The sequence below is a fragment of the Marmota marmota genome, unplaced genomic scaffold, assembly GCF_001458135.2.
Source record: "Marmota marmota marmota unplaced genomic scaffold, marMar, whole genome shotgun sequence".
Classification (NCBI taxonomy): Eukaryota; Metazoa; Chordata; class Mammalia; order Rodentia; family Sciuridae; genus Marmota; species Marmota marmota.
This window is the reverse complement of record NW_025999900.1, coordinates 20,569,881-20,597,629: the sequence shown is the minus strand read 5'-3', so window position 1 is coordinate 20,597,629 and position 27,749 is coordinate 20,569,881. Positions and strand designations below refer to the sequence as shown.

Here is a 27,749-nt window from a genome sequence, read left to right as displayed (position 1 = left end):
AGTAAAGGAGGGAGATGGAGAGGGAAGAGGTGAGGGCAAGGGGCAGTACTGGTGAATATGCTGTGTCCATGTTTCAATATTCCACAATCACGAACACATACACATAATTACAATGCACTAATCAAAATAATGATAGAAGGGAGATCAGTAGGATAGAGCAAGTGGATTGGAAAGGAGGCGAGGGAAAGGGAAGGTACCTGGGAATGAGATTGATCAAACTGTTATGTGCATGCACAAATATGGTATAATGAATCTCACTATTACGTATAATGATAATGCACCAATAGAAAATTCTCTTATGCCAGGACATGGAAATGGTTGGGAAGCACTGATTTAGACAATGTGGTGTGGTGCTTGTGCATTATTCACACCAGCTTGTGTTACCCTACAAGCACTGCATTATGGTATTGGTTTCAAAAAGATCCATTTGGATTCATGTTATAAGCCTCAGTAGGCTAGTTTCTGCATTCTTGTGTTCAACTGTGAAAGCACACGGTTCTTCCTAAGTCTCATCCCAGCTTCTTTATCCCCAGTGGGGTGGGAAAATAGGACAGTAATTTTAGATACATGTGTTTCATATAGTTTAGTAAACTATGTTGAAACTCTTCAGTACATTTGTGAGTATGTCTGTGAGCTATCAGACTAACAAGAGTTGAGAATTTCAGTGAAGAATTGGTTTTATTTATTTTTTGTATGGTGCTGGGGATTAAACCCAGGGCCTTGTGCATGAGAGGCAAGCACTCTACCAATTGAGCTATATCCCCAGCCCCCCAAGAATTGGTTTTAGATAATCAAGTCCAATCTTTATTTCTAAGGTGAGAAAACTTAAGCTCAAAGAGGAGTCTGAGGTCAGGCAGCGTTAGAGCCAGAGCTCGGATCAGAAAAAGATACTAAGCCTTCCAATTAGAGCTTTACCACATCAACTTTCACTTGATTGATATTCGTATTTATTAATAAGACTTTCTTTTTATGAATATCTTGGGCACATTTCGAGTTAGGGGTGTGTCTAAGTAATAAAGTTTGATAGGTCTAAGGACAATTCCTTTTTTCCCCTTTCATTATACATCAGACATTGACAGTGAAATGTACCAACCACTTGTCATTTGAAAGTTCTATCCATGGAGGGACAGTTAGAAATGAAGTGCTGTGAAAATGCAGGAAGGGACCAGGGAAGGTCAGAAATGGTTGCTTAAGGAGGTAGCCCTTGCAAAAGCATGTAGGTGTGTGCCTGGCATTGTGTGTGGTCTCCAGTGTTTGTGTGTCGCAAGGAGAGGCTGCTTTTGGTAGAGGTGCTGGAAGTTCTCAGATTGGGGTTAGATAGGCATCTATGGTTAGTTTGAGAATTCCAGCTAGTGTGTTTAACATGGTTTATGTGAGGACCATGAGCAAACTGCCAAACCACCCTTGGAGGCATACCTGGAATGCAGCTTCCTTGTTTCCTAGCCTCTTCAGAACAATTCTTTTTAAATAACAGATTATTCAGAGATGAGGCAGTTCCTAAAAGAGTCAAAAGTCTGAAATGATTAAAGAAGGAAAGGTGGAAGAAGGAAAAGAAGCCATTTTTTCCCCCTATAAATGAGAGCTGTTTTTCTCAAGAATAGAGATCACAACATCATACCGATAAAGGGGTTTATGAAATATTTAATGCTGGCAATTCTAAATATTTTTGCATATAGTGTAAGAACTTTAAAAAATAAGCTCCTATAGTCTATAAATTAAGTTTTACCATATCAATAATGTGAGTACATAATTCACTATGACTTTGTGCTAACCAGTCTAGTTTTTTTGCTTTTTTTTTGGTCAAAGTAAATTTCTTTAAAAATTAAAATCCTCTACTCAGACTAAGACTTTATATGCTATATTTCCAGATTATGACTTTTTATGACATTCTCAAATTTAAGCTTTTTTTTGCACCAGAATACAAAAGCAGCTAACATGATTATATACACTATAAGGATTAATGCAGATTATTTAACACTGAAAGTTTTCATGCTTTATATACAATAAAATATATTACAATGATCACTTTTTAATGCTTTATTCATTGATTAAAAGAATATACATTTAACATAAACCATACAACATCAGTCATCAGGTCAAACATTCAGCTGGTTTCCTTACAGTTTCTGTCAGGAGTTATTTTATCTGATCACATATACAAGATAAAATCTCACCACATCTGGCATTTACACATACTGTGCCAGTGGATTCACACTACTGATGTACATATAAAATCCGCATGGTATGTGCTCACTGGAGACAAAACAGTGCACACCTGTCAAAAGGTCATTTAATATAAGATGGTAAAACCATTTGTAAAACATATAAACTTTTTCCATAAATAGAATCATATCTGGACATCTGTTGCATAAATTGTGTTTCCAAAGCTTACAATAGAGCAGCCAGGTCTCAGCACTGCTGGGCACCCACGTTGGCTACTTACTTTATTATTGCAGACTGTCCTTTAACATTAAATGCACAACATTCGTACCACTTAAAACTGGGGTCAGGTGGAAGTCTCACAGAGACCACGTCTGTACCGCGGTTGCCCTGAACAGTTAAATTGGCTTTTAAAGCCTCTCAGATATAACAAGGTTTTAAAACATACTTCATGGAATGTTCTTCATGTATCATAGCAGCTCATACCTGTGATAGAACAAGCTTTCAGTTTTTCCTTTCTTTTCTTTACATTCACTATTCACAGTGAAACAGGTGCATGGTTTTTTTTCTTTTTTTTTTTTTTTGTTTTTTTTTCAGAGTTCTGAGGTTGCTGACTGAGCCACAGCACAGCTGTGTACCACAGGTCGAAATTCGACCTTAAATATTACAATCTAGCAGTATCTGGCTGACCACAGTGGGCCGGCCCCTGCCAGCATGTGGGCACTTCTTCATTTAAGTCTATTCTTTGGCAGCTGACACGCGTGCTGACAGAGAAAAATCCAGTGACTTGTTGCTAGGGATTTCACGACTAATGTCTGTTTGCAAACATGTTTGTTTACAATTCTATTTTGATCTTATTTAGGAGGTTTTACACTGGAATACAGTTTCTTTCTTCCTCTACTATTTGAAATCTGGGCTAAAAAGCTAACTTGAATGTATAATGTAATTGTTGAGTAAAATTATATCAGATACAGTCTGAAAAAATCTGGCCATTTAAGTATTCATGTTTATGTAAATGCATTTTTTAAAAAAAGATTAAGCAATGTTCTAACCTAGTACTATATGAAATTCAGAATGGTAATTGGTGTTATCAATTCTAATGTAGGTAATGGAAGTTAAACTCTTGGCTTTCTGTTAAAGATAACTCATTTGGGATTATATTATCTTCCCTTATTCCATTTCAAATCAGAATTAATGAAATGCTATTGGAATACCTAGATGCAGTGCATTGCATACAAATCCATCAGGCTGTGGATATATATATATATATATATAGTATAAAAATATTTTGGCTCCTGAGTTCTGAACTCTGACACACAAAGAATAAAAATGTCCAAAAGGCAGAGTAACTCAGTGAAAAACAAAGTTAGCCAGCAACCTCAGACAATCTTTGATTGTATGTCCTTAAAGTTTGGTAACAATTCCATTAACCGTGAAAGCCCTATACATTGTCACTTTGAACTTCTAAACCAATACCCGACTACGTTCTTTGATCAAGAAGTAGAATATACATATATAATTCTATAAAGCTAATACTGATTAAACACAGCACAAAGGGATTAATTCACACTACTGAAAAAAAAACATAATAGGACCCTACTTGCATATGTAACCACAGGAATTGTACATTTAAAAAAAGCTAAATGTCTTCGCTGAAGCGTTGCATCTCTCTGTAAAAATGGCGATTTGGTTCAGTGAAGACGCTGAGTGATTCAATGTCCATGACAGCATGCCAAGGTTGACCCAGGCCCAGGGATACCTGCTCGATAAGGTTATGTACTGGATCCACATCCTGGTCGGCTAGTTCACCTTGGTCGAAATCAATGCTTTCTTCAGTGACTTCAAGCACTTTTAGATCAGAGCCACGAAGACGAGCAATGGCAATGAGGTTGTGTGCCCACACTGTGTAACCTTAAAAATAAGCAAAAGACAAGTCTGTCATTTTCTTTAATTTTTTGGATGTTAGTCTTTTTCTCATTTGATGCTTCGTGAGAAGCTTCAAATTTGTATCTCCCCAAATTGGTCTTTTTCCATTAAAAATATACTGAAACTGAAAAAGGGGAGTGGGGGAAAGGGGTCAGAATTTTGATACTGTCTTCAGGAACACTATTGTGTATGATGAACTGTTATGTAATGTAATCCTATTCTGACATTTCTTTCTGTAAAAGAGATGACGTTTAAAGTTTAAAGTATATATAAATAAATTTTGGAGGTTTGGATAGTGATATATCACAAGTACAAAATTTTATTTCATATACATGTATCCATTAACAATACATACAAACTAGTATTTTTAATTTGTGAAAAATCATCTTGTGTGGTACTTCACAATCCAAAGAAATGAAGTGACACTTTCAAGTTTGAAGATAAACTGTTAATCATCAGTAGCAAATATGAAAAGCATAAAACAGTCATGGTATGATACATATCAACTTCAGAATAATGGCTTCTCTGAAGAGGGATGAAAGAGAATGGGTGGTATAGAGAGTTTTTCCTCTAAAATCTTATGTCTTAACAAAGATTGCCTTAAATTAATTTTTAAATAATTACACATTCTGTATTTCCATTTTACCTTCCACTTTCAATACTGATTTATTCTTGCTACCTCTAATAACTGGCCAAATTATAAAACAAAACTTGAAAAACAAGATATAACCATTGCCACATATTAAGTATAGGTTAAAAATAGTTTAAAAACTAATGAAACAGGCTGGGAATATAGCTCAGTTGGTAGAATGCTTGCTTTGCATGCACAAGGAAGGTCCTGGGTTCAATATCCAGCACCACAAACAAAACAAAACAAAACAAAACAAAACAAAACAAAACAACCCAAAAAACAAACTAATGAAACAGAGCTAGTAAAAAATTTAAAAGACATTCTTATAGATTATTTTGCAATTGTATTATATCAGAAAAGAAAGTAAAAATTTTCTTTTATTGTTAGAACAGCAATTTGAGAATAGTTCATATTTAGATGAATGGCCCCACTAAGAAATAAAAATGTAACTAACCAATAGGATCATCATTTGAAAAAACATACAAACTAGTACACTGATACTTAGAATCTAAGAGATGAGGCAGTGAACATAAAAGAAATCATACTGTGTATTATGCTTTTAAGGCATCTTGTGATTAGTGGAAATATATCTATTGCAGGGGGATGTGTATGTTTTCTTAGCTAAATTTAATTTCAGATGTCATGTGAAATACTATGTGGTAGAAGAAAAAAATTAACATGGAAGCTGAAGCAGAATGTTTGGGATAGAGGTATGTCTTTCAGTTTGTAAGTGATATAGTTTATGAACTTTAAAAAGCTTTATAAAGACTGCATATCAGGTACTGGGATTGTGGCTCAGTGGTAGAACACTTGCCTTGCACGAATGAAACAATGGGTTCAATCCTCAGCACCACATTAAAATAAATAAATAAAATAAAGATATTGTGTCCATCTACAAATAAAAATATATTTAAAAAAAGACTGCATATCAATTTGTTGCAAGATTTCCTGACGTTTTAAAGGCCATTGCCACCTTTTTACTGGCATAAATATTTTAAGTGTAAAAAAACATTTTAAGTGTAATGCCAATATCAAACTAATAGGGAAAAAAATCACATACCATGAATGGCCAGGAGAGAGAGCTTTGTACACCTCCATGCTAATAAAACCAATGGATCTTCATTTCGGTTGTCACTAAGATCTGGAAAACCAGACGTGTCTATTACATCATTCATCAATATAAAATGAGTGAGGAACTTGTCATACTGCCTGGATATAAGATCAACAATGGCCCCTGAAACACAAGTGATATAGCTGTCAAAATGAATCCTCTCTAGTGGTATACTGGGTTTCAGAATCTTTAACATATCTTCACTTTTGATATCAAAAGCCATTATATAAACCCGAAGACTGGTGCTCTTTCGTGACAGGGCTTTCCAATGGTCATCATTCGGCATGTTGTCCAGAGACTTGTGCATCACAGAAACATTGTGGACCAGGAGAGATAGTCGCTGCAAAGGCACATGGTTGCTATCAGTTAAGACTCTTGCCATCTCAGCTGTAAAGTCACAGAAATCCAGGGCAAGTGAGCGCAGATTCACAAATCGTTCTAGTTCAACTGCAGTGATAAGAGTGCTGTTACCAGGAATATTGTTGTCCAGTAAACTCAGGTGCTCCATGGTGTTGGCAATAGAGTTAGAGAGAGATGACAGTGATGATGGAGTTACTATTTCCAGCATAAACCCGCAGGACAGCCATTTCAGTTGCCTACTATTACTCAGTATTTCTTCAAACAGCTGCTGAATTCTATAAGGAAAACACATGCCCAAATGATCTAACTACAATATTTTAATAATGATTTTTAAAAATAGGCAATAAATGTCATGCAATGTTGAAGTATATTTTCCCTCATCAGTTAATGTCTACTCAACTCACAATAAATACCACTAAAATTCACATTAACATCTAATGAATAAACTATATCAAACATACAAATGTATTAAACATGTAAACCTATGTTCCTCATCTAAGGAAAACAGCATTGCACAACAGAATGGTAGACATACAATAAGACAAGAAGAGAATAAACAGTTTTAAATCACAATAATTACCCAGCAAGCTATTTGATATCTTAAAGATTTATGGCATAGAATGACACATATATGATCACTGTATTTCATTAAGACATTTGTGTTTTTGCAGAAGACAAAAAGTCATTACTATTCTGATTATTTTTTATAATTTTATAGTAAAAACTAGAATAAAAGTAATATATTAGTATAGACCCCTGTCCAATATGTAACTTACTGTTTAATTTTTTTGCCATCAGGGTCTGCCTTGCTGAGGTATGTATTTGACAAACTTCCTTGCTGCTGCAGAACACTTATGTCTCCAAAAAGACTAAACTTCTGGAGGTTCCTACAAGAAAAAGTATATAAAGTGATTTTCTAAGTAATTAATACACAGAATTATAAATATTAAAAATAAATATGTGCAAAAGGGATATCCTAGAAAAGTTTACACCCTATAATTCACTTTTTAAAAAATATTTATTTTTTGTAGTTGTAGTTGGACACAATAACTTTATTTTATTTATATGTGGTGCTGAGGATCAAACCCAGGGACTTGAATGTGCGAAGCAAGTGCTCTACCGCTGAGCCATAACCCCAGCTCCTATAATTCACTTTGAATCCAACTAAATACTTTCTATATACACAAAACATAAGGCAAAATGATGTGGGAAAAGCAGCATAAGCTTTGAATGAAGACTTGGGTGTAAAGGTTGGTTCAGGAGCTCAATTTTTAAAAATATTTTTTATTAGTGTGTTATAATTATACATAACATTGGGGTTCAATGTGACACAGTCACACATGCACATAATATAATGTGCTCCATTTCAATCTCCAGTACCTCCCCTTTCTCTTCCCATCTCCTACCCTGATCCTTTCCCTCTATTCAGCTGTTCTCTCTCCTATTCATTTTTGTTTTAAAATTAGTACATTATAATATACATACATGTAGGATTTGTTATGATAGATTCATACATGCACAACATAATTTGGTCAGTTTAATACCCCAGTATCTTGCTTTCCCCTCTTCCCTTCCCTGCCTGCCCATCCCCCCTTTCCTCTACTCTACTGTTCTCCTCCTATTTTCCTGAAATCTCTTTTTAAAATTTCCTTTTCCTTTCTAACTTCATATATAAGAGAAAACATTCAATCTTTGGCCCAATATTTTAATTAATATGTAATAACTATTTTACAGAGTAGGGATGAGCAACAAAATGATATATGAACAACTGTAATGCTAATCATAACATAAACATTCTCAAACTAGGTAACTTAGTCAACATGTTAAATGGTCAAGGGTGGGGCTCTTCCCTGAAGAACTCAGAAATTTTCTTTGATTAAATACAAAGAGAACCTTCTCCAGTCTTATGGTCACATGCATAGCTTTTGATTAATGGAGGTAAAAAAAAAAAAACTATGAAAAAATATTTTAGCTTTAAATAATTTCAGATATAAGACTACTTTTCTGATAGCAAAATTCTAATTAGGATAAAATTAATATTAAAAACTCCTAAATGGCAATCATAACTAACTAGAAATCCCATATATAACAAAATATACAGATAACTTTAATAAGAAATGTTTAAGACACAAAGTGATAAAATTTAAATATAAATAAAATACCATTTCTTCATAGTATGTCTCATTTTCCCAAATTAATAACATTGATTTCACTGAAAAGCTTGATGATCCTAAAACTTAGCTCAAGGAATAATTACTAATTCATTTCCTCATTAAACCAAATATACCTTGAGGGCTACTAAGTGCCAGGTGCTGTGCTATATATTAGGGGTACAATAGTGATCCAATGCTGTGAAGGACAAGAACAGGGTGCTTGCTGTACATCAAGAGAATATTTGACACTGTGTTCACTGAGAGAAGGACTCCTGAAATAAAATGAATATTAAGATTGAGTAGAAGTAAAATGAAAAAAGGTCGTAGATACAGATAGGATTCTAAGTCAAAGAAAAAAAAAAAAAAACATTGTTTCTGTCTTCACTACAAAAAGCTGCTCCAAAATGGTTTCAAGGAGAGAATAACAATTAAATTTGTGCCTGGAAAATATTATTATAGCCTTAAGAAGGGAAGAGCCAAAGTAGAGGGACTATTTAAGAGAGTATGTTAGTACCCCTTCATGTTCAAAATACTAGAAAAACTAGGGATAACAGGAACATATCTCAACATTGTAAAAGTTACCTGTGCTAAGCCCCAGGCCAACATCAATTCTAAATGGAAAAAAGTTGAAAGCATTCTCTCTAAAAACTGGAACAAGACAGGGATGCCCTCTTTCACCACTTCTATTTAACACAGTAAACTCTAGCCCAAGCAATTACACAGATGAAAGAAATTAAAGCGATACAGATGGAAAAGAACTACTCAAGTTATCACTATTTGCCGATGATATGATTCTATACCTAGAAGGCCCCAAAAATTCCACCAGAAATCTTCTAGAACTAATAAATGAATTCAATAAAGTAGCAGGATATAAAATCAACACCCATAAATCAAAGGCATTTCTGTACATCAGTGACAAATCCTCAGAGATCCCCAGCAACACTACATAAAAATAAATAAATAAAATAAAAGTATTTTTCCATCTACAATAATTTTTTTTAAAATCTCAGAATGTTAAAATAATTAGTGAGCTAAAAGAAGACCTAAGAAACAAATTAAGGAATAAATTAAGAAATCAGTTACATGAAGCTTATGACCATTTCAATAAAGAGGGAGAGATTCCAAAAAGAAACCAGTCAGAACTCTTGGAAATGTAAGATGCAATAAATTAAATAAAAATTCACTTGAAAGCATCACCTACAGACTAATTATGTAGAGATCAGAAATAAAAGACAAAGACTGACAGAATGGATTAAAAAACAAGGCCCAACCATATATTGTTTTTTCAAGAGACTATCTTGTAGGTGAAGATCTCCACAGATTGAAAGTAAAAGGATGGAAAGAGATATTATATTCAAAGTGTGTGGAAATCAAAAGGAATAGCCACTCTCATATCTAACAAAGCAGATTTTAAGCAAAGATTAACTAGAGAAGACAAGGAAGAATGCTACATACTGTTGAAGGGAAGAATCCAACAAGAAGATATAACAATAGTAAATATTTATGACCCAAATGTTAGTGCACCTAATTGAATAAAACAAACACCTCTCTCCTTTTTTTTTTTTTTGGTGAAGGGGAGGGTACCAGGGATTGAACCCAGGGGCACTTGAATACTGAACCACATTCCCAACCCTAATTTGTATTTTTAATTTTGAGACAGAGTCTCACTGAATTGCTCAGCACCTCACTTTTGCTGAGACTGGCTTTGAACTCTCGATCCTTCTGCCTTAGCCTCCTGAACCACTGGAATTACAGTGCGAACCCACTGCATCCAGCAACAAATACCTCTTGATTTTAAGTATCAGATAAGACACCAATTCAGAAATACTTGGTGATTTGAACATTCTTCTCTTTACAAAGGACAGGTCATCTAGATATAAAACCAATAAAAACATTTCTGACCTAAATGACACTATAAATCAAACGGACCTAACATATCTACAGAATAGTTCTCCCAACAATGGAATATACCACTAGGTCCTGGAACAAAACAGAAAGATCTCAAATCAACAATCTAATGTTAGAAAAGTGGGAACAAACTAATTCTAAACCCATCAGAATACATGATATAATTAAGATCGAGCTGAAATAATGAAATAGAGAATTAAAAAAAAAACACTACAAAGGATCAAGACAACAAGGACTTGTTTTTTTTTTTTAAGTAAAATTGATAAACTCTTGGTCAAACCAACCAAAAAATTAAGAAAGCAGACCCATATCAATGAAACTAGGAATGAAATACAATACAGACATTTCTGAATTCCAGAGGATCATTAGAGACTATTTTGAAAATTTATATTCCAATAAATTATAAAATCTAAAAGATACTGACAAATCTCTAGGCACATATGATCTATCCAAAATGAACCAAGAGAATACAGAAACCTAAACAGACCAATATATTGATGTAGTAATAAAAAGCCTTCCAAAAAACACAAAGCCCAGATGGTTTTTCAGCTGAGTTCTATATAAAGAACTAATACCAATTCTCCCTAAATTATTCCATGAAATAGAGAATATTCCCAAACTCATTCTGTGAAGCTCGTATCACCTTTATACCAAAACCAGATAAAGACACATCAAAGAAAGAAAACAGAACAATTTCCCTGTTGAAAACAGATGCAAAAATCTTTCAATAACTGCATTCAAAAATACATTAAGAAGATTGTACACCATGACCAAACTGGATTCATCCCAGGGATGCAAGATTGATTCAATATATATAACACAATAAATGTACTTCATCACAAAACAGAATTAAGTACAAAAATCATATGATCAATAGATGCAGAAAAAGCCTTTGACAAAATTCAGCACCAATTCATGTTAAACTCACGCATATCCTTAAAAATATTTTTCCTTTACACTATTTACATGCAAAACCCATTCTTATAACATTTTTCTTTCATAAGTGGTTTTGAACAGGGGATTTTTTTGGGTTGGCATGGGGCAATCATGTGCTTCCCAATGAGATCTTCTGTCTTATTTGTACCATACATACAAAATAGTAAATGCATTAGTTTTAAAATTGGGGGAAAATTGAAAATTGTTTATGCCAATTCTGTGTATTGGACTTGATGGGCAGAATATTTACAAAAATTAGTTACTATCTGATGGTTTGTAGGGGGCTTAAAAATATAACTGCAAATGTAAAATAAGGGCATAAAAACATTCTGGTAAGATACTGTATATTCATGATACAATTTTTTAAAAAAAGTTTCAAAACTTGGGGCTGGGGTTGTGGCTCAGCAGTAGAGCGCTTGCCTAGCACATATGACGGCCTGGGTTCGATCCTCAGCACCACATAAAAATAAATAAATAAAGGTATTGTGTCCAACTATAACTAAAAAATAAATATTAAAAAAAGTTGTCAAAACTTTATTATATAAACTGCAAATCTTGACAATATATTCATTCTTGTATATAAATGATGATTATCTTCCAGAGGATATTTAGGAAATTAATTACGAATCTATTAAAAAGTTGCATTCATGGGGCTGGGGATGTGGCTCAAGCGGTAGCGTGCTCGCTTGGCATGCGTGTGGCCCGGGTTCGATCCTCAGCACCACATACAAACAAAGATGTTGTGTCCGCCGAGAACTAAAAAATAAATATATATATTTTTTTTTAAAAGATAGAGTGAGAGAGGGAGGGAGAGAGAGAGAGAATTTTTAATATTTATTTTTTAGTTCTCGGCGGACACAACATCTTTGTTTGTATGTGGTGCTGAGGATCGAACCCGGGCCGCACGCATGCCAGGCGAGCGTGCTACCGCTTGAGCCACATCCCCAGCCCTAAAAAATAAATATTAAAAAATTCTCTCTCTCTCTCTTTAAAAAAAAAAAAAAAAGTTGCATTCATTCTGCTAAGTTTTTTTTAAAACTTTTTTTAGTATTTATTTTTTAGTTGTAGCTGAACACAATACCTTTTTAAAATTTATGTAACTTTATGTGGTGCTGAGGATCGAACCCAGGGCCTCACACATGCTAGGCAAGCCTTCTACTACAACCCCAACCCCTTTTCTGCTAAGTTTTATAGCAAATATATGTTTAGAAACACCACAGAAATATTTAGAATCATGAAGACTTAGTCTTCTAACTCACAGGAGGCTAATATGAGGGGGAAAAAATCATTCTGGGCAACAAAGATTTGCACTGAAGATCAGATTAGCCCATTCCTTTTAAAAAAGTATAAGGCAAGACAAATTGTCTCAAAGTTTCATGATCAACATAGGATAAAGTATGAGAGAAGCTACTGGCTTGATTTAGACATTTAATGATATGTCTCTGATAGATTAATATATATATCTTTGAACAGACAAGTTTGGATTTTATATTCACTTGCTGGATCACCAGCTCCCTGTTCTTTGACAGACACTTACTATTTGAATCTTTCTTGTAAGAGTTCTCTGCCTTTTAAAAAAGCTTTATTGAGATATAAATGCCCAAAATATTGGACACACTTAAATATACATCTCAATGAGTTTGAACACATGCATGTACCTATAATACCACCACATCACGATAATAATTATACACATTAGCTCTAAAAACGTCCTGTGTTCTTTATGTTTTCTGTGGTAAGAATAGTTAAAACAAATGTACCCCATAAATAAAAGTTCAAAATATCATATTTTTAATGATAGGTACCATATGGTACAGCAGATATCTAGAACATTTTCATGCATAATCCACTTTAGACCCATTGAGCAACCCAGTTTCCCCTCCTCCCAGCCCCTGATAACCACCATTCTATTTTTTGTGCCTGTGCGGTTTACTTCATGTAAGTGGAATCATGCAGTATTTGTCTATGACTGGTTTTATTTTAGTTAGCATAACTTCCTCTAGGTTCATCCATGTTGTCACAAGTGGTAGGGTTTCCTTCACTTTTTAAGGCTGAATAATATTTCATTGTATGTGTACACTATTTATTCATCTTTTGATGGATATTTGGGTTGCTTCTTATCTTGGCTATTGCCTATCATTGCAATAAACTTGAGGGTGCAGATACACATTTGCAATCCTCATTTCAATTTCTTTTGTGCTGAGAACAGAACCAGAACCTTGTGTTTGCTAGACATATGAGCAATACCCCAAACCCAAGTCTAGTTCTTACGTAAGAAGTAGGATTGCTGGATAATATGATAGTTCTATTTTTATTTTTTTGAGAAGCTATTGTAATGCACCATTCTACATTCCCTTAAACAGTGTACATGGGCTCTAATGTCTTCATATCCTCATGAATATTTAATATTTCTTTATTTGATAACAGCCATATTAACAGGAATAAAGTAATGGGTTTCTGTGGTTTTGATCTGCATTTCCCTGTGTGTGATGTCAAGCACCTTTTATATACCTGGTGACCATTTGACTAGCTCCTTTGAAGGAATGTCTATTCATGTCCTCTGCTTATTTTTAAATTGGCCTATATTTGTCTTTATGCCAGTACCATGTTTTAATCTTTTATTGTTGTAATATATTTTGAAATCAGGAAGTGTGATGCCTCCAGTTGTTTTTCTTTCACATATGAATTTTGCGATTACTCTTCTATTATTATAAAAATGCCATTGAGATTTGCAATAAACCTGTAGACCATTTAAGGTGATACACACTTTTAACAATATTAATTCTTCCAGCCATAAACATGGGATGTCTTTCCATTTATTTATTTATGCTTTACTTTCTATTAGTATACAATAGTAACCTCTCACCTCTTTGGTTAAAGTCATTCCTATTCTTTCTTTTTGATATCACAAATGGGACTATTTTCTTTTTTCAGATTGCTTATTGTTAGTGTCTAGAAATGCAACTGATTTTTGTGTTGATTTTGTATTCATCAACTTTGCTTAATTTCTTAACTTGCAATTTTTTTTTTTTTGGGTGTAGCGTATTGAGAGTTTTCTATATATAACAACATGTCATCTGCAGACAGACAATTTTATTTCTTCCTCTTGGATTTGAATGTCTTTTCTTTCCTAATTATTCTGGCTAGGGCTAACTACATTAAGAAACAGTAAGAGTGGGCGTACATGTCTTATTCCTGAACTTCAAGGAAGAGCTCCCAGTTTTTCAAAACTGAGCACAATGTTAGCTGCAAAGTTCTCATATAAGGCCTTTTTTTTTTTCTTTTTTTAATTATTTTTTTTTAAAATTTGAGTCAGGGTCTATGTTGCTTAATCTTGTCTAACACTTGGGCTCTTTCTCCCAAGTGGTTGGGATTACAGGTATGCACTACTACACCCTGCTATTCTTAATGGTCTTGTATTTCTGCAATATCTATTTTTTTGTGCATTTTTATCATTAAAGGATGTTGAATTTTGTTGACTGTCTTCTACATCTACTGAGATAAGTACATGATTTTTACTTTTCATTCTGTTAATGTGGTGTATTACATTTACCAATTTTTATACAATGAACCATCTTTATAGACTCAGGAATAAATTCTACTTGATAATGATGAATGATCCTTTTAATGTGCTGTTTAATTTGTTTTGTTATAATTTTGTTGAGGATTTTTACATCTGTGTTCCTCAGGGACACCGAACTATAATGTTCTTGTAGTGAGTATCTTTGGCTTTGACATCAGGGTAATGTTGGCCTCATAAAATGAATTTGAAAGTGCTCCTTCCTCTTCAGTTGTTTTGGAAGGGTCTGAGAAGTATCAATATTAGTTCTTTAAGTATCTGGTAGAATTTAGTAATGAATTTAGTAATGAAGTCCATTGGTTCTGGGTTTTTCTTTGTTGGGAAGTTAATCATTACTGATTCACTCTCTTTACTCAAGTTGATCTGTCCATATTTTCTATTTCTTCATGATTCAGATTTGGTAGGCTCTATGTTTCTAAGAATTTATTTCTATTAAAGTTAGCCAGTTTGCTGGCATATGAATGTTCATTGTAGCCTCTTCTGATCCCTTGTGTTTCTGTGGTATCAGTCTCCTCCTTTGTATCTATTTTTGAGTTTTCTTATTTCTAGAATTATCTTTTCAAAAAGTGACTCAGTCTTGTGATATTTTCTAGTTTTTTTCCTTTTCTTTTCTGCTCTTATCTCTTTCCTTCTGTTAAAGAAAAGAAAAAGATTTGACTTGATTTACTTGACTATTTGTTTAGAATTATGTACTTGTGAATTTTTCAGTTTTTCTCCTATTGCTGATTTCTAGTTTCATGTCATTGTGGTGAAAAAAAAAAATATGTGATGTGATTTCAATATTCTTGAATTTGTTACTGCTAGCTTTGTAGCCTATATATGTGACCTATCCTGGAGAACTTTCTGGTTGTATTTGACAAGTATGTGGTATGTGAATTTGCTCCTGCTGGATGGAATGTTACACACACCCACACACGTTTATTTTTAGGTCCATTTGGTGAATAATGTGTTTAAATTCTATTATTTCCTTACCGACTTTTGGTCTAGATGATTTTATCCATTGATGAGAGTAGGGTATTGAAATATCCCACTACTATTGTATTGCTGTGTATCTCTCTCTTTAGTTCTATAAATATTTGATTAATATTTAGGTGCTCTGATGTTGGATGCATATGTAACTGTTATATCTTCCTAATGAATTGACTTTTTTAAATCATTCTAAAATAACAATCTGTTTTAATCAGCTTTCTCACTGCTGTGATCCAAAGACCCTACAAGAACAATTTTAGAGGAGGCAAAATTATTTGGGGGCTCATGGTTTCAGAGGTCTCATTCCACAGACAGCCAGCTCCATTCCTCAGGGCCCAAGATGAGGCAGAACATCATGACAGAAGTGCATAGTGGAGGCAAGTAGCTTGGAACATGGCACTAGGAAGCAGAGACTCCCCTCACCAGGAACAAAATACATAACCCAAAGGCACATCCTGTTAACTCACCTCCTCCAGCTTCACCATAGATAATATACATACCCAAAAGTCATGCCCTGATGAGCCTACCTCCTCACCACATCGTACAGTTACCACCTAATTAATCCATACCAGTGGATTAATTCATTAATTAGTAGGTTAAGGCTCTTGTAACACAATCATTTCACCTCTTTCTTGCATTGTCTCATATATCAGCTTCTGGGGGACACCTCACATCTAAATTATAACACCATCTTTGTGTCTTATTTCAGTTTGTGACTTAAAAGTCTATTTTGTCTGACATTAGCATAGCCACCCCTCTCTCTTTTGATTACCATTTGTAATTCCCATTCCTTCACTTTCAGGCTATGTGTATCCTTATGTCTCTAGTAGAGAGCACATGGATATCTTAAAAAATCTATTCAGCCCCACTTTGTATTTTGATGGGGGAATTAATTCATTTGCATTTAATGTAATTATTGAAGAGCAAAACTTCCTACTGCCATTTTCTTTCCTGTTTTGCCATTCTTTCATTCTTTTCCTACTGTCTGATTTATTTTTATAATGGTATGCTTTATGTTTTGTGTATCTACTATATCTTTTTTTCTTTATGTTATCAGGGGCCTACAAAAATCATCTTATTTTGATAAAGTTATCTAAAAGTGCACTCTTATCTCCAAGAGTGCACTTTTAGATAACTTTGCTCGTGTACAAGTCTTCTACACATCCCCACACATTGTTACTGATGCTCCAGTTTACATATTTTTATATTGTAAATTCATTATTTTATCTACAGTTATTCTTTTTAAATATTTTTGGCAGTTGTGTATGGACAGCATGCCTTCATGCCTTTATTTTATTTGTTTACTTTTATGTGGTGCTGAGGATCGAACCCAGTGCCTCACATGTGCAAAGCAAGCACTTTGCCACTGAATTACAGCCCCAGCCCCTATCTACAGTTATTCTTGATATTTTTCTTTCAACAGTGATTTACTCACAAGCATTACAATAGTATTCTATATCTATACATTTTCCATTATTACTGAATTTTATACTTTCATGTGGATTGTGTTGCTACTTAGTGTCTTTTGTTTCAATGTGAAGTACTCTGTTTAAAATTTCTTATAAAGTTGGTCTAGCGGTGATAAACCCCTTCAGCTTTTGTTTATCTGGGAAAGTCTTTATCTCTTCTTCACTTCTGATGTTCTGCACTGCTGAGTATTATTCTTGGTAGGCAGGTTCTCCCCCTCGCCTCAAGTACTGTGGGCATATCATTTCACTTTCTTGGTCTGCAAGGTTTCTTCTGAGAAAACTGCTCAGAGTCTTATGGATGTTCTTTTACATGTGATAAGTCACTTTTGCTGTTTTCAAAACATTCTGTCTTTGGACAATTTGACCATAATGCTGTTAGTGTATGCCACTTTGGGTTCTTTCTATTAATACCAAATAGGAAGCTTCATCAATCTGGATGAAATGATCTACATTTCCCTCCTCAGGTTTAGGAAATGTTTAGTGGTTCTTTCTTTTTCTTTTTTTGGTACTAGGAATAAACCCAGGGTGCTTAACCACTGAGCTATATCCCCACTCTTTTTATTTTTTATGTTGAGACAGGGTCTTTCACTAAGTTGCTTAGGGTCTCCTTAAGTGGCTGAGGCTGGCCTTGAATTTGTGATCCTCCTGTCTTGGCCTCCCACTGCTGGGAGTATAGGTGTGCACCACTGTGCCTGGTGCCATCTTGAAACAGCCTTTATACTCCTTTCTCTTTCTCTCTCTCTCTCTCTCCTTTTGGGACTTCATTGCTTATATCTGTTCACTTGATGGAGTCTTATTAGTTTCTGTGAGTTTTCTTCATTCATTTTTTTTCTTTTGTTCCTCTTTTATTGTATTGTTTTCTTTTGCAGTATGTTTCTTCTGCTTTAAAAATTAATTCCTGCTCTTTGTAAATACTCATTTGTTCATTTATTTACTTTTTAAATTTTTAGTTGTCTTTCAGTGTTTTATTTCACTGAGCTTCTCCAAGATAATTAATTTGAATTCTTTGAAGCTAAATCATAAATCTCCAACTCTTACTTTTCTTTCTTCTCTTTTCGCAGTACAGGGGGAGAAAAACAGGGGCATCCTGATCTACATCCCTAGCCTTTAAAAAAAAAAGTTGAAACAGGTCTCACTAAGGTGCTGGCCTTGAACTTGTGATGTGTGGCCTTAGTCTCCTGAGTTGCTGGGATTACAGGCATGTGCCACTATATCCAGCATAAATCTCCATTTCCTTTGGATTGGTTACTATATATTTATATTTGATTATGTCTTGCTTTCTTCATTTCTCATGTTCCTTGTATAGGAGGTCTACCTCATCTGCAGGGAAATATGTTCCAACACCCCCAATGGTGGACTGAGACAACAGTATCAAACTCTACATATACAAATTTTTTCCTATATGTATATATTTATATAGTTTAATTTATAAATTAGGCACAGTAGGAAATTAACAACCAATAGAACAAATATAATAACATACAGAGACATATAAAATACAAGAGACATATAAAATATGGTCTCTTTCAAAGTGTAATTTTTATTTTGCTTTTGTGACCTCATGGGTTCTTCATTCTGTACACTACTGCCTTTGTCTTATTACACAGTACCAGAGTTAATCTGTCTTTCCATGTTTTATGCTCTGGTGCCTCTTTTGCACTTTTACAAATGTAGATTGTATTGGCAATTTTGTTCCAGAATGGCCTTGTTTCATTGCAATTTAAGAGTCGCTTTGGATGGCATTTTTTATCCTTAATCAATACCTTTAACTCTGCCAGAAATGTGGCAACAGCTTATTCATTGGCAGGCATAGTTTGTTCAGTAATTTTGATATTTTTTTAGTCCAAACCTATTCCTGAATCATATTTGCAATCAATGGCTTGATGTCACCTGTTTTAGGACATCCCTTGCTGAAGTCTTCATATAGACTTAATGCTTTCTGTAGCAAAATGTTTCCATTAATTGAAATGTGTTTTATATTCATGTTTTACACTGACAAATTTAGTGCCCTTTTCACCTTAATTATGCTTTTATGATACACTGTGGCCACAATTTTTGCAGTTTGAGGTGTCACAGCAATACTAAAACAAATGTGTTTTTCCATCTTTACCATTTCAGAGAGAATATCTGTTCTCTTTGTAGATTCCACCAAACTTAGTGTACGATTATTTTCTTTCCTTAAGGACTTTCACATTTTCACTTCAAGGAAACACTTCCAAGGCTTTCCTTTGGCTTATCTGAACTGCCAGCATCACTACTCTGTGCTTTAGGGTCATTATTAAGTAAAATAATGGTTACCTGAATGTGATGCCTTGAATCATTCTGATAAATAAGATGGCTATTAAAATGGTATGCAATTTAGAACTTTTATTTCTGGAATTCTCCATTTAATATTTTTGAACTGTTGTTAAGAATGGAGAACTGAAACTTTAGAAAGTGAAGCTGTGAATAAGGAGGGACTCCTGTATGGTTGTGTTGGTGTCAGCATTTGAAGAAACTGCACTTTCACCCAAATCTCACAAAATAGTATCAGATATAGGAGGTGCTCATTCCTTTCCCTTTGTTCTTAGCTGTTCCAGGTGACTACGCTCTGCTGGTCCTTTAGTTCTTGGTGTGAAGAAAGATGGAAACCAGCTCCTTGGGGATAACACTGAAAGACTGGGTATAAGGTTTACCTCATTTCTTTCCTCTTTCTGGAGGAAAAGCCCCCATTCTTAGCTTTTTCTCAGTCTCCACAAACAAGTGTTAGTTATCTCAAGGTTCTCTGTTCTATGGGTCTTTCAGTGCTCAGTATGAGACAAATCAGAAATTGGCTCCTTGGGGAACATACCAAAAGGTTAGAAGACATGATGCCAGCTGCAAGCTCCACACTCTTTTTTCCCCCCGCCAAAGACAAAGTCACAGGAGATTTTCTTGGTCCTAAGCTGAGCTGGTTTGGGGAAAGGGCTAATGTAAGCAAAGTGAAATTTACTTCTCTTACTCATAATGGTGTGAATTTTCTCAGCTTTGTATTTGGGGTGCTTTAACTTCTTGACTGGTTTCTGCACTTAAAACATCTTTGTCTTGAATATTGTTAGCTTAATGTTTAAGTGGGGAAACAAAGGCTTGGACTTCCTATTCCACCATCTTGCTCTCATGATAGAATTTTTGATTATGAGAAAAATATGCACATACCATAATATTAATTAAAAAGTACAATATAATAAAGTATTCTTGTAATTTTTCAGAAAGATGCATTACATTATCATCTCTAGTGAATCTTACTTTATTTTTTTCTGAATTTTTCACATTTTCTATTTTTATAAACATTATTTGAGAATTAAGGAAAAAAAGTAGCTTTAAATAACTTTCACCTTTTTAAAAATTTAACTTTAAAATCACTGAAAAAAGTTGAAACTGAATCATAGAAAAATTTAGTGAGTTAATATAAAGAGTCTCTCGGAAGATTTTCAGTTTTGGATCTAGCTATTCAATATTTTAAAATGTACTAGCAGTGTTGAAAACAAACTACAGGGCACTTTAACAAAAATTCTAACTGCAGCAATAAAATGCTAATGTTATTGTTACATGCACAGACTTTCTTCACAGACATAATGACACAGACTTTTAAGATTTGTGGAATCCAATCTTCTCTCTTTATAGATTAGGAAATTGAAGTGACTTGTCTAAGTCTGCAAAACTACTTAAGGCAGAAACAAGTAGAGAACCCTGATTTTGACATCCACTTTGTTTATGCTATTTGAATTTAAAACTGTGTGCTTAAATATAATGGTCTTATTGGAAGTGACAGGAAAAACTATAAGTGATTTATCTTAGAATAGTATATGAGGGGCAATTGTGGAAAAAGTTTTTCAGTACTTATTTTTCCATTCAAAATGAAAATGTATCAATGATACAAAATAAAATAATTAACTTTAAAAGTTAGAAAAACAAAAATAATTGACAATTCAGGGGTACCTTTCAAATATAACATGTTGAAATTAGATAATATACCATGTGGTAGAAACTGCATCCACATTGCTTGTAATTGTTTTAGACAGTAGAAAAGGAACTAAAAAGAGTACTTAGACAAGAACACAGCAGAGAACCCACTTAACTTGTGGCAATAAATAAATGCCTCATTTTGATGACAGGAGACTCTTCCATAACAAGACAAGACTAATTGTGCCACATACAACTTTCATTTTTATTTTTTTTGTGGTACCAGGGATGGAACACAGTGGCACTCTGCCCCTGAGCTACATCCCCAGTCCTTTGTATTTGTCATTTTGAGCAAACTTACAATCCTCCTGCCTCAGCCTCCTGAGTTAGGGGGATTATAGGCATGTCCCACTGTGCCCAGCCACATACTCCTTTTAATTAAAAGGGAAATCTGAAACCTGAGTAGTCATTCATTATTGTTGAATAACAAGTGGAACTCAAGTAGAAGAAAGTGTTCATTCCTGCAGAATATCCGTAACATACAACTAGCTCAAAAACTATGTAACAAGGGCTGGGGTTGTGGCTCAGCGGTAGAGTGCTCACCTAGCATGACAAGGCCCTGGGTTCGATCCTCAGCACCACATAAAAATAAGTAAGTAAAATACACATATTGTGTCCAACAACTAAAAAATAAATATTAAAAAAAGCATGTAATAAGAATATACCAGGAAAATTTTATAGTTAAGTTAGAAATATTTTTCATCTTAAGTCTTCAAACTAATTTGTTCTGGTTCCTATGGTAACACTGATAGTATACAACCTATTCACCAGTCCTAAGATATGTTGTGAAATAACCCAAAATCATGAACAGTGCTTCACCCTCTTTCTAAAGCGTACAAAAGCCATTATTATCACCAAAAAGAATGAATTTCTTTAATCTAATTGTGTTCTTTAACCATATTTTTAAAAGTCATCACTTCCAGATGTGGGGCTAAATCATATTATCAAGCACTTAGAACTTAAAAACTCAGCCTACAGACCACTCTACTCCGTGTTTATTCAATTACTAAAATATGTATTGTGTACTAATGATGTGAAGGGTTAAGTTTCAACCATCCATGAACTTATTATTAGATTCTTTGAGTGGAAATAAGGGTTTCAAAAATACCATTTCTTTAAAAATCAGGTGATATGGAGGAATTATTGATAACTTTGTTAATTAAGTATATTAATGGCATTGTAGTATTTATGAAAATGCCAGTAATTTTCAGAGCTCTTCATACTTTAGTGCGCAAGGTAAAATGACACGGAAATCTGGAATTTGCTTTAAAATATTTTAGCAAAGAAAAAAGACAACAAATGTTGCAAAATCAAATTACTCCGGGTGATGGATATAACTGGAATTCATGTATCTGGTTTTGGCGTGTTCAATAATTTCATAAGATAAATTAGAAAAACAAGTAGTCATTTCTCTAATTATGTAATCCTGGCAAGTTTACTCAAGTATTCTGTGCTTCAGTTTCACCATCTATAAAAGAGGAATAATAAAGGTAATAATAAAGGAATAAGAAAGGATTGTTGAACACTGCTGTTTGACTAGAAAAGCCAGCTTAGGGTTTGAAGGGATGTCAAGAACACATCCAAACAATGTCTGCAGTGCTGGCAATACAAATGGGCCTTATCAGCCAAGTGACCCTGGTGGTGGTTCTGTAGATTCTAACAAAACTTTGGTATGTAGGATGTGTGGCTTGAGAAGGTGGGGCTAAGTTACTGAAGATCAAAGTTGGCTTAGGTGGCTATGTTTCCTCTTTGTCTTCAACCAAAATTATTCTTTTTAAGGTTTTTAAATGTGGAATTCTTTTTCCATATTATTAGCAACATCTGAATAATAAACCAGGTTAAAATGTAGCTTGACTCAGTCCCCTATTTCTTCCCCTTTCCTTATATACGTAAGGGATATAGTAGAAGAATGCACATGAAGAAGGTTTTGAGTTAAAAAACAGATTTAACAGGGGCTTGTGTTACAGATGATGAGAACAGTGGTTTGGACACAAGATGAAGAAAGAACACTCCTTCAGAGCATCACCTGATGAGCATCAGGTGATATCCTGAATCCATAGCTCATATGAGGAGTAGACTCAGGCAAATGCCAAAGAGTAATGAGTTTTTGTAAGCAGAAAAGTGAGTGAGGATAAAAGAAGTAAAGGAAAATTCCCAGTGATCACAGTAAGGAAACTCAAGAAGTTTCTGGGGAAATTCAGTAGACTGACCCAAATTTATGTAAGGCCTATACGAACAGGGCACTGCTGTACAAGTCCTTTGGTAGTAACAAGTTCAACACCAAAGAAATGAAATGTTTTCAGAAAATAAACTGTGTCTAAACCCTAATGACATGTCTATTGACATCCAAATGATTAACACAAAAAGAAAAAAATGATTAAGAATAACCATAAAGAAAAGTATTTTTAGATATTTAGGGAACAGCAATTTAAAGGACTTTATACAATTATACCTAATTATTTGTGCTCAGATCCCAGTTCCAGAAAACTTCTAGATAAAAATAAATACAGAATCAAACTACTCATCATTTCTGCTGCTCCTACTTGTGTCCAAGCCACACTATCATCTCTTGCTTGAATTACTCCCACCCTTATGCTGCAAGCTGTTCCCAACACAGTACCCATGATTATTTTGAAATATCAGTTCATGCTACTCCTCAGCTCAAAATGCTTTGATGGTCCCTCATTTCAAGGTAAAAGCCAAAGTCCTTAAAGCAGCTTACAGATTTTCAAATAATTTTTCAGTTCTCCTGCTTTATTGTGGTACTAGGGCTCCAACCCAGTGCCCTGCATGCGAGGTAAATGGTCTACCACTGAGCTACATTTCCAGACCTTTTTATTTTGAGACAGGATCTTGCTAAGTTGCCCAGGATAGTTTTGAACTTTCAATCCTCATGCCTACCTTCCCAAATACTTCAGAGTACAGGTATCTGCTACTGTGCCTGGCTCACTTCCCCCTTGTGAGGCTAACTTCTTATATACCTTACTGCTTTCTTTGCTGTCTCTCAAATATGCCAGTAATACTCCCATTGCAGAGTCTCTCCAATTACTACTTGTCCTGGCTAATATCACTTCTCTCAGAGAGACACACGGCTTGGTCCCTCCCTTTTTTCAAATACTATTTCAGCAGTTAAGATCTTCCATAATGTATTCATTTTTGTACAGAAACATTTCTTCCTACCTCTACCACTCCCATCTCCCTTCACTGTGTTATTTTGCTTCATAGCATATATTACCAACTGATATACTATATACTTGTCATCTTTTCCCACTAGACTAAACTCTATGATAAAGAACTTTCTGATTATTAGCTGTATCTCCAATTCCTACAATAGGGCCTGGCATTTGGTGTATTTACCTTAATTTATGAGAAAAACTAAAAAGTCAATCTAGCTACAACTCATCATCACAGATGTCACTTGCAGACCAGTTTTCATTTATATTATACAATAGGAATCTCTCTAAAACAACACATTTGCCGGAAAACTATAAATTCTTTGCTTATACCCTATAATTTTTTTTCTTTTTTGGGGGCAGAGGGTGTCTCACTGTGTTGCCCAGGCTAGTCTTGAACTCCTTGGTTCAAGAAATCTTCCCACCTCAGCCTGTCAGATACCTAGCACTAAAGGCTTACATTACTATACCTAACCTGTATTTGTCTTTTCAACTACAGTTATTGAAAAACATACAACTTAAACATGTATATTAAAATTCCACTGAAAAAATATTTTTTGTTATGATTTATATATGAGGTGTCCTCCAAAAACTTAAAAGAGTTAACGCAGGAAGGTCCAGAGGTAAAATGATTAGGAGAGCTATAACCTAATTAGTCCATCCTAGTATGAATGGACTGAATGGGTAGTAACTGTAGGCAGCAGGGGCATGGCTAGAGGTGGTGTGTCACTAGGGGCTTCCCCTTTGAGGATTTTTCTTTCCTGTTGCCCCTCCCATTTACTTTGCTTGCTGGTTGCCATTAACTTTGCATTGCTCTTCTGCCATGCCTTACTGCCATGATATTCTTCTCATCTTGGGCCCATAGCAATGGAGTCATTTAACCACAGATCTAACCTTTGAAACTATAAGCCAAAAGAAACTTTTCTTTCTCTAAGTTGTTCTTGTTGGGCATTTTGATGACAGTGACTAACATGTTTGTTTTCTTTATAACATAAGAATTTCCCTGTTACAACTTTTGATAGTCTCAGAAAAACCAATTTAGGCAAATTCTTTGAAAACTATAACCAACTATGTACTCAAGAAATACTTCTCAAGATTTAATTGCAGAGGGATAAAAATCCTTAATTTTCCCCTCAGATTCCAGTTGGACTGTTTAGTATAACTAAGACACAAAGCATCTGAGATCTCAAAGCATTAAGATTTTGTTTTTCTTCTGTTGTTCAAGATTGGGGACTTCACCTGTGGCAGTGTATATTTCTGTTCATACCAGAGAATCCAAAATTATTTCCATGATGTAATAAGAATAGTGGAAAAATGCAAAATGCAGCCACCTTAAACTGGATTTAATATAGATAATTCTAATTAGCTATGGAAACAAGGAATACAAATGAACCTGTTTTTTTAAAAAAGATACTCATGAATAGATTAAAATCTTTCCCAATGCTAAACAAGATTATGAATATTTTTTTTCTATTTCTCAAATAATAAAAAAATAATAATTACATGAAATTCTCTTGGGTCAATTCTATTTTTCTTAACCCACATTCAATGTGAGTGTTTTTACACTGACATAACACTCTTTTTTTATTTCCCTTTTGGTAGTGGGGATTGTACTCAGGGATACTCCACCACTGAGCGACACCACTACCCTATTTTTATTTCCTTTTTGGTAGTGGGAATTGTACTCAGGGGCACTCAATCACTGAGCCACACCACTAGCCCTATTTTGTATTTTATTTAGAGACAGGGCCTCACTGGGCTGCTTAGTGCCTTGCTTTTGCTAGTTACTTATGACTCTTAAACACTTGAAATATGGCTTGTGGGATGAACCAAATCTTTAATTTTATTTAATTAATAAAATCTAAATAACTACATGTGGCTAGTGGCTACAATACTGAGTAGTGCAACATTAGAGCCCAGAAATAAGTCACTGGCCTGTAACAATATTCCTTATTAGCTTTATTAGGATCCATTAACTAAACCTATTTCCCAGAATTTATAAGTTCCATATAAGAATCACCACCACCCCCAAATCCCAAAAAGTTACATGTGAAAGGTATATTTAAATACAATTAACATTGAAAATTATTTTTAACATACTATCAAAACATAATTTTATCAATAAGGAGGTCAAGAAAATTGAGCAAGTCTTGCACATATGGTGCAACTCTACATTGTGTAGAGAGAAATGAAAAGTTGTGCTCCAATTGTGTATAATGAATCAAAATGCATTCTGCTGTCATGTATAGCTAATTATACAAATAAAAAAATCCACAAGAACCAGAAAAAAAATGGAATGAGTCTTAAAAAGAGAAATGATGAAAAATATTTGCTGCTTTTTCTCTTACATCTAATCAGCAAGTCCTCTTGGCTTTACAATTCCAAATTCATCCACTTCTTTCCACCTCCTCTGTCTCTACATTAGTCCAAACTACTATCATCTCTTATATACATTACTGCCATTGCTTTCCAACTAGTCTCCCTGCTTCTTCTCTTGCTCTGTTCATTATATGCTACCAAAGTGATGATCTTAATGCAAATTACATTTGTTATTCTTGTCCTTAAATTTTTTTAAATGCCTTCTATGTTTAGAATATATTTCAAATTCATTCCACATGTCATATAACCCCATTCCTCCTCCTTTCTTCACACTGGAGCTCATCATGACACTGTTCTCATACCCATTGCCATGGTCCTGTCAGACTTTCCTAGTACTCATACTGGTCAAAAATTTGTCTGGTGTAAGGTCTTTGTGCTAAGAATGTAATTTGCTCAGATCTCTCAATGGGCAACTCTTATCATTCATGTTACAACTCAAATATCCTTCTCAAAAGAGGTTTTCCTAGATCACTATCTACTGTTGCCATCTAATCACTATTACATAGTTCTCTTTTATCATCAGATTTTCTGAAATAACCTTTTATTAAGTTACTTGTTTCTGTCTTCCTCCTCTAGGATGTAGATTCAGTGAGAACAGGGAGCTTTTCTTAACTGTATGATACACAGTAGGCTCTCAATATTTCAGGAAAAAAAACCCAAGTTTTCTGTAACTGTCATCTTAGATTCTATATAAATTGGTGAAGTTGGCGGGAGTTCTTCCAAGACTGTCTCAGGGACAATACTACATTAAAATGGAAAGGTTTAATGACTTCACCCAAAAGCTGCTCAATAGCTTCATTTAACAGGAAAAAAAAAAAGATATTTTAAAAATCTTTTCTTTTTTTCCTTTACATTTTATCTTCCTTTTATCAGTTTCTCAGTGATCAGAAGAATGCACCTATGGGAATGGGGATGTACTTCAGTGGTAGAACAACTTTCTAGTATGCCTGAAACCCTCGGTTTGATCCCTAGCAATGCCAAAAAAAAAAAAAAAAAAAAAAAAAAAAAAAAAA

General features: G+C 34.4%; 1 protein-coding gene across 1 annotated transcript in view; it reads right to left on the bottom strand.

Annotated features, from left to right (window-relative positions):
- Positions 1–2,022: 2,022 nt before the first annotated feature.
- Positions 2,023–27,749, bottom strand: part of Fbxo33 (F-box protein 33) — a 31,641-nt gene continuing 5,914 nt past the window's right edge. Inside the window, 3 exon segments of the mRNA XM_015491282.2 lie at positions 2,023–4,071; positions 5,778–6,463; positions 6,965–7,075. Of these exon segments, the coding sequence (XP_015346768.1) occupies positions 3,800–4,071; positions 5,778–6,463; positions 6,965–7,075 (1,069 nt within the window). The 3' untranslated portion in view covers positions 2,023–3,799.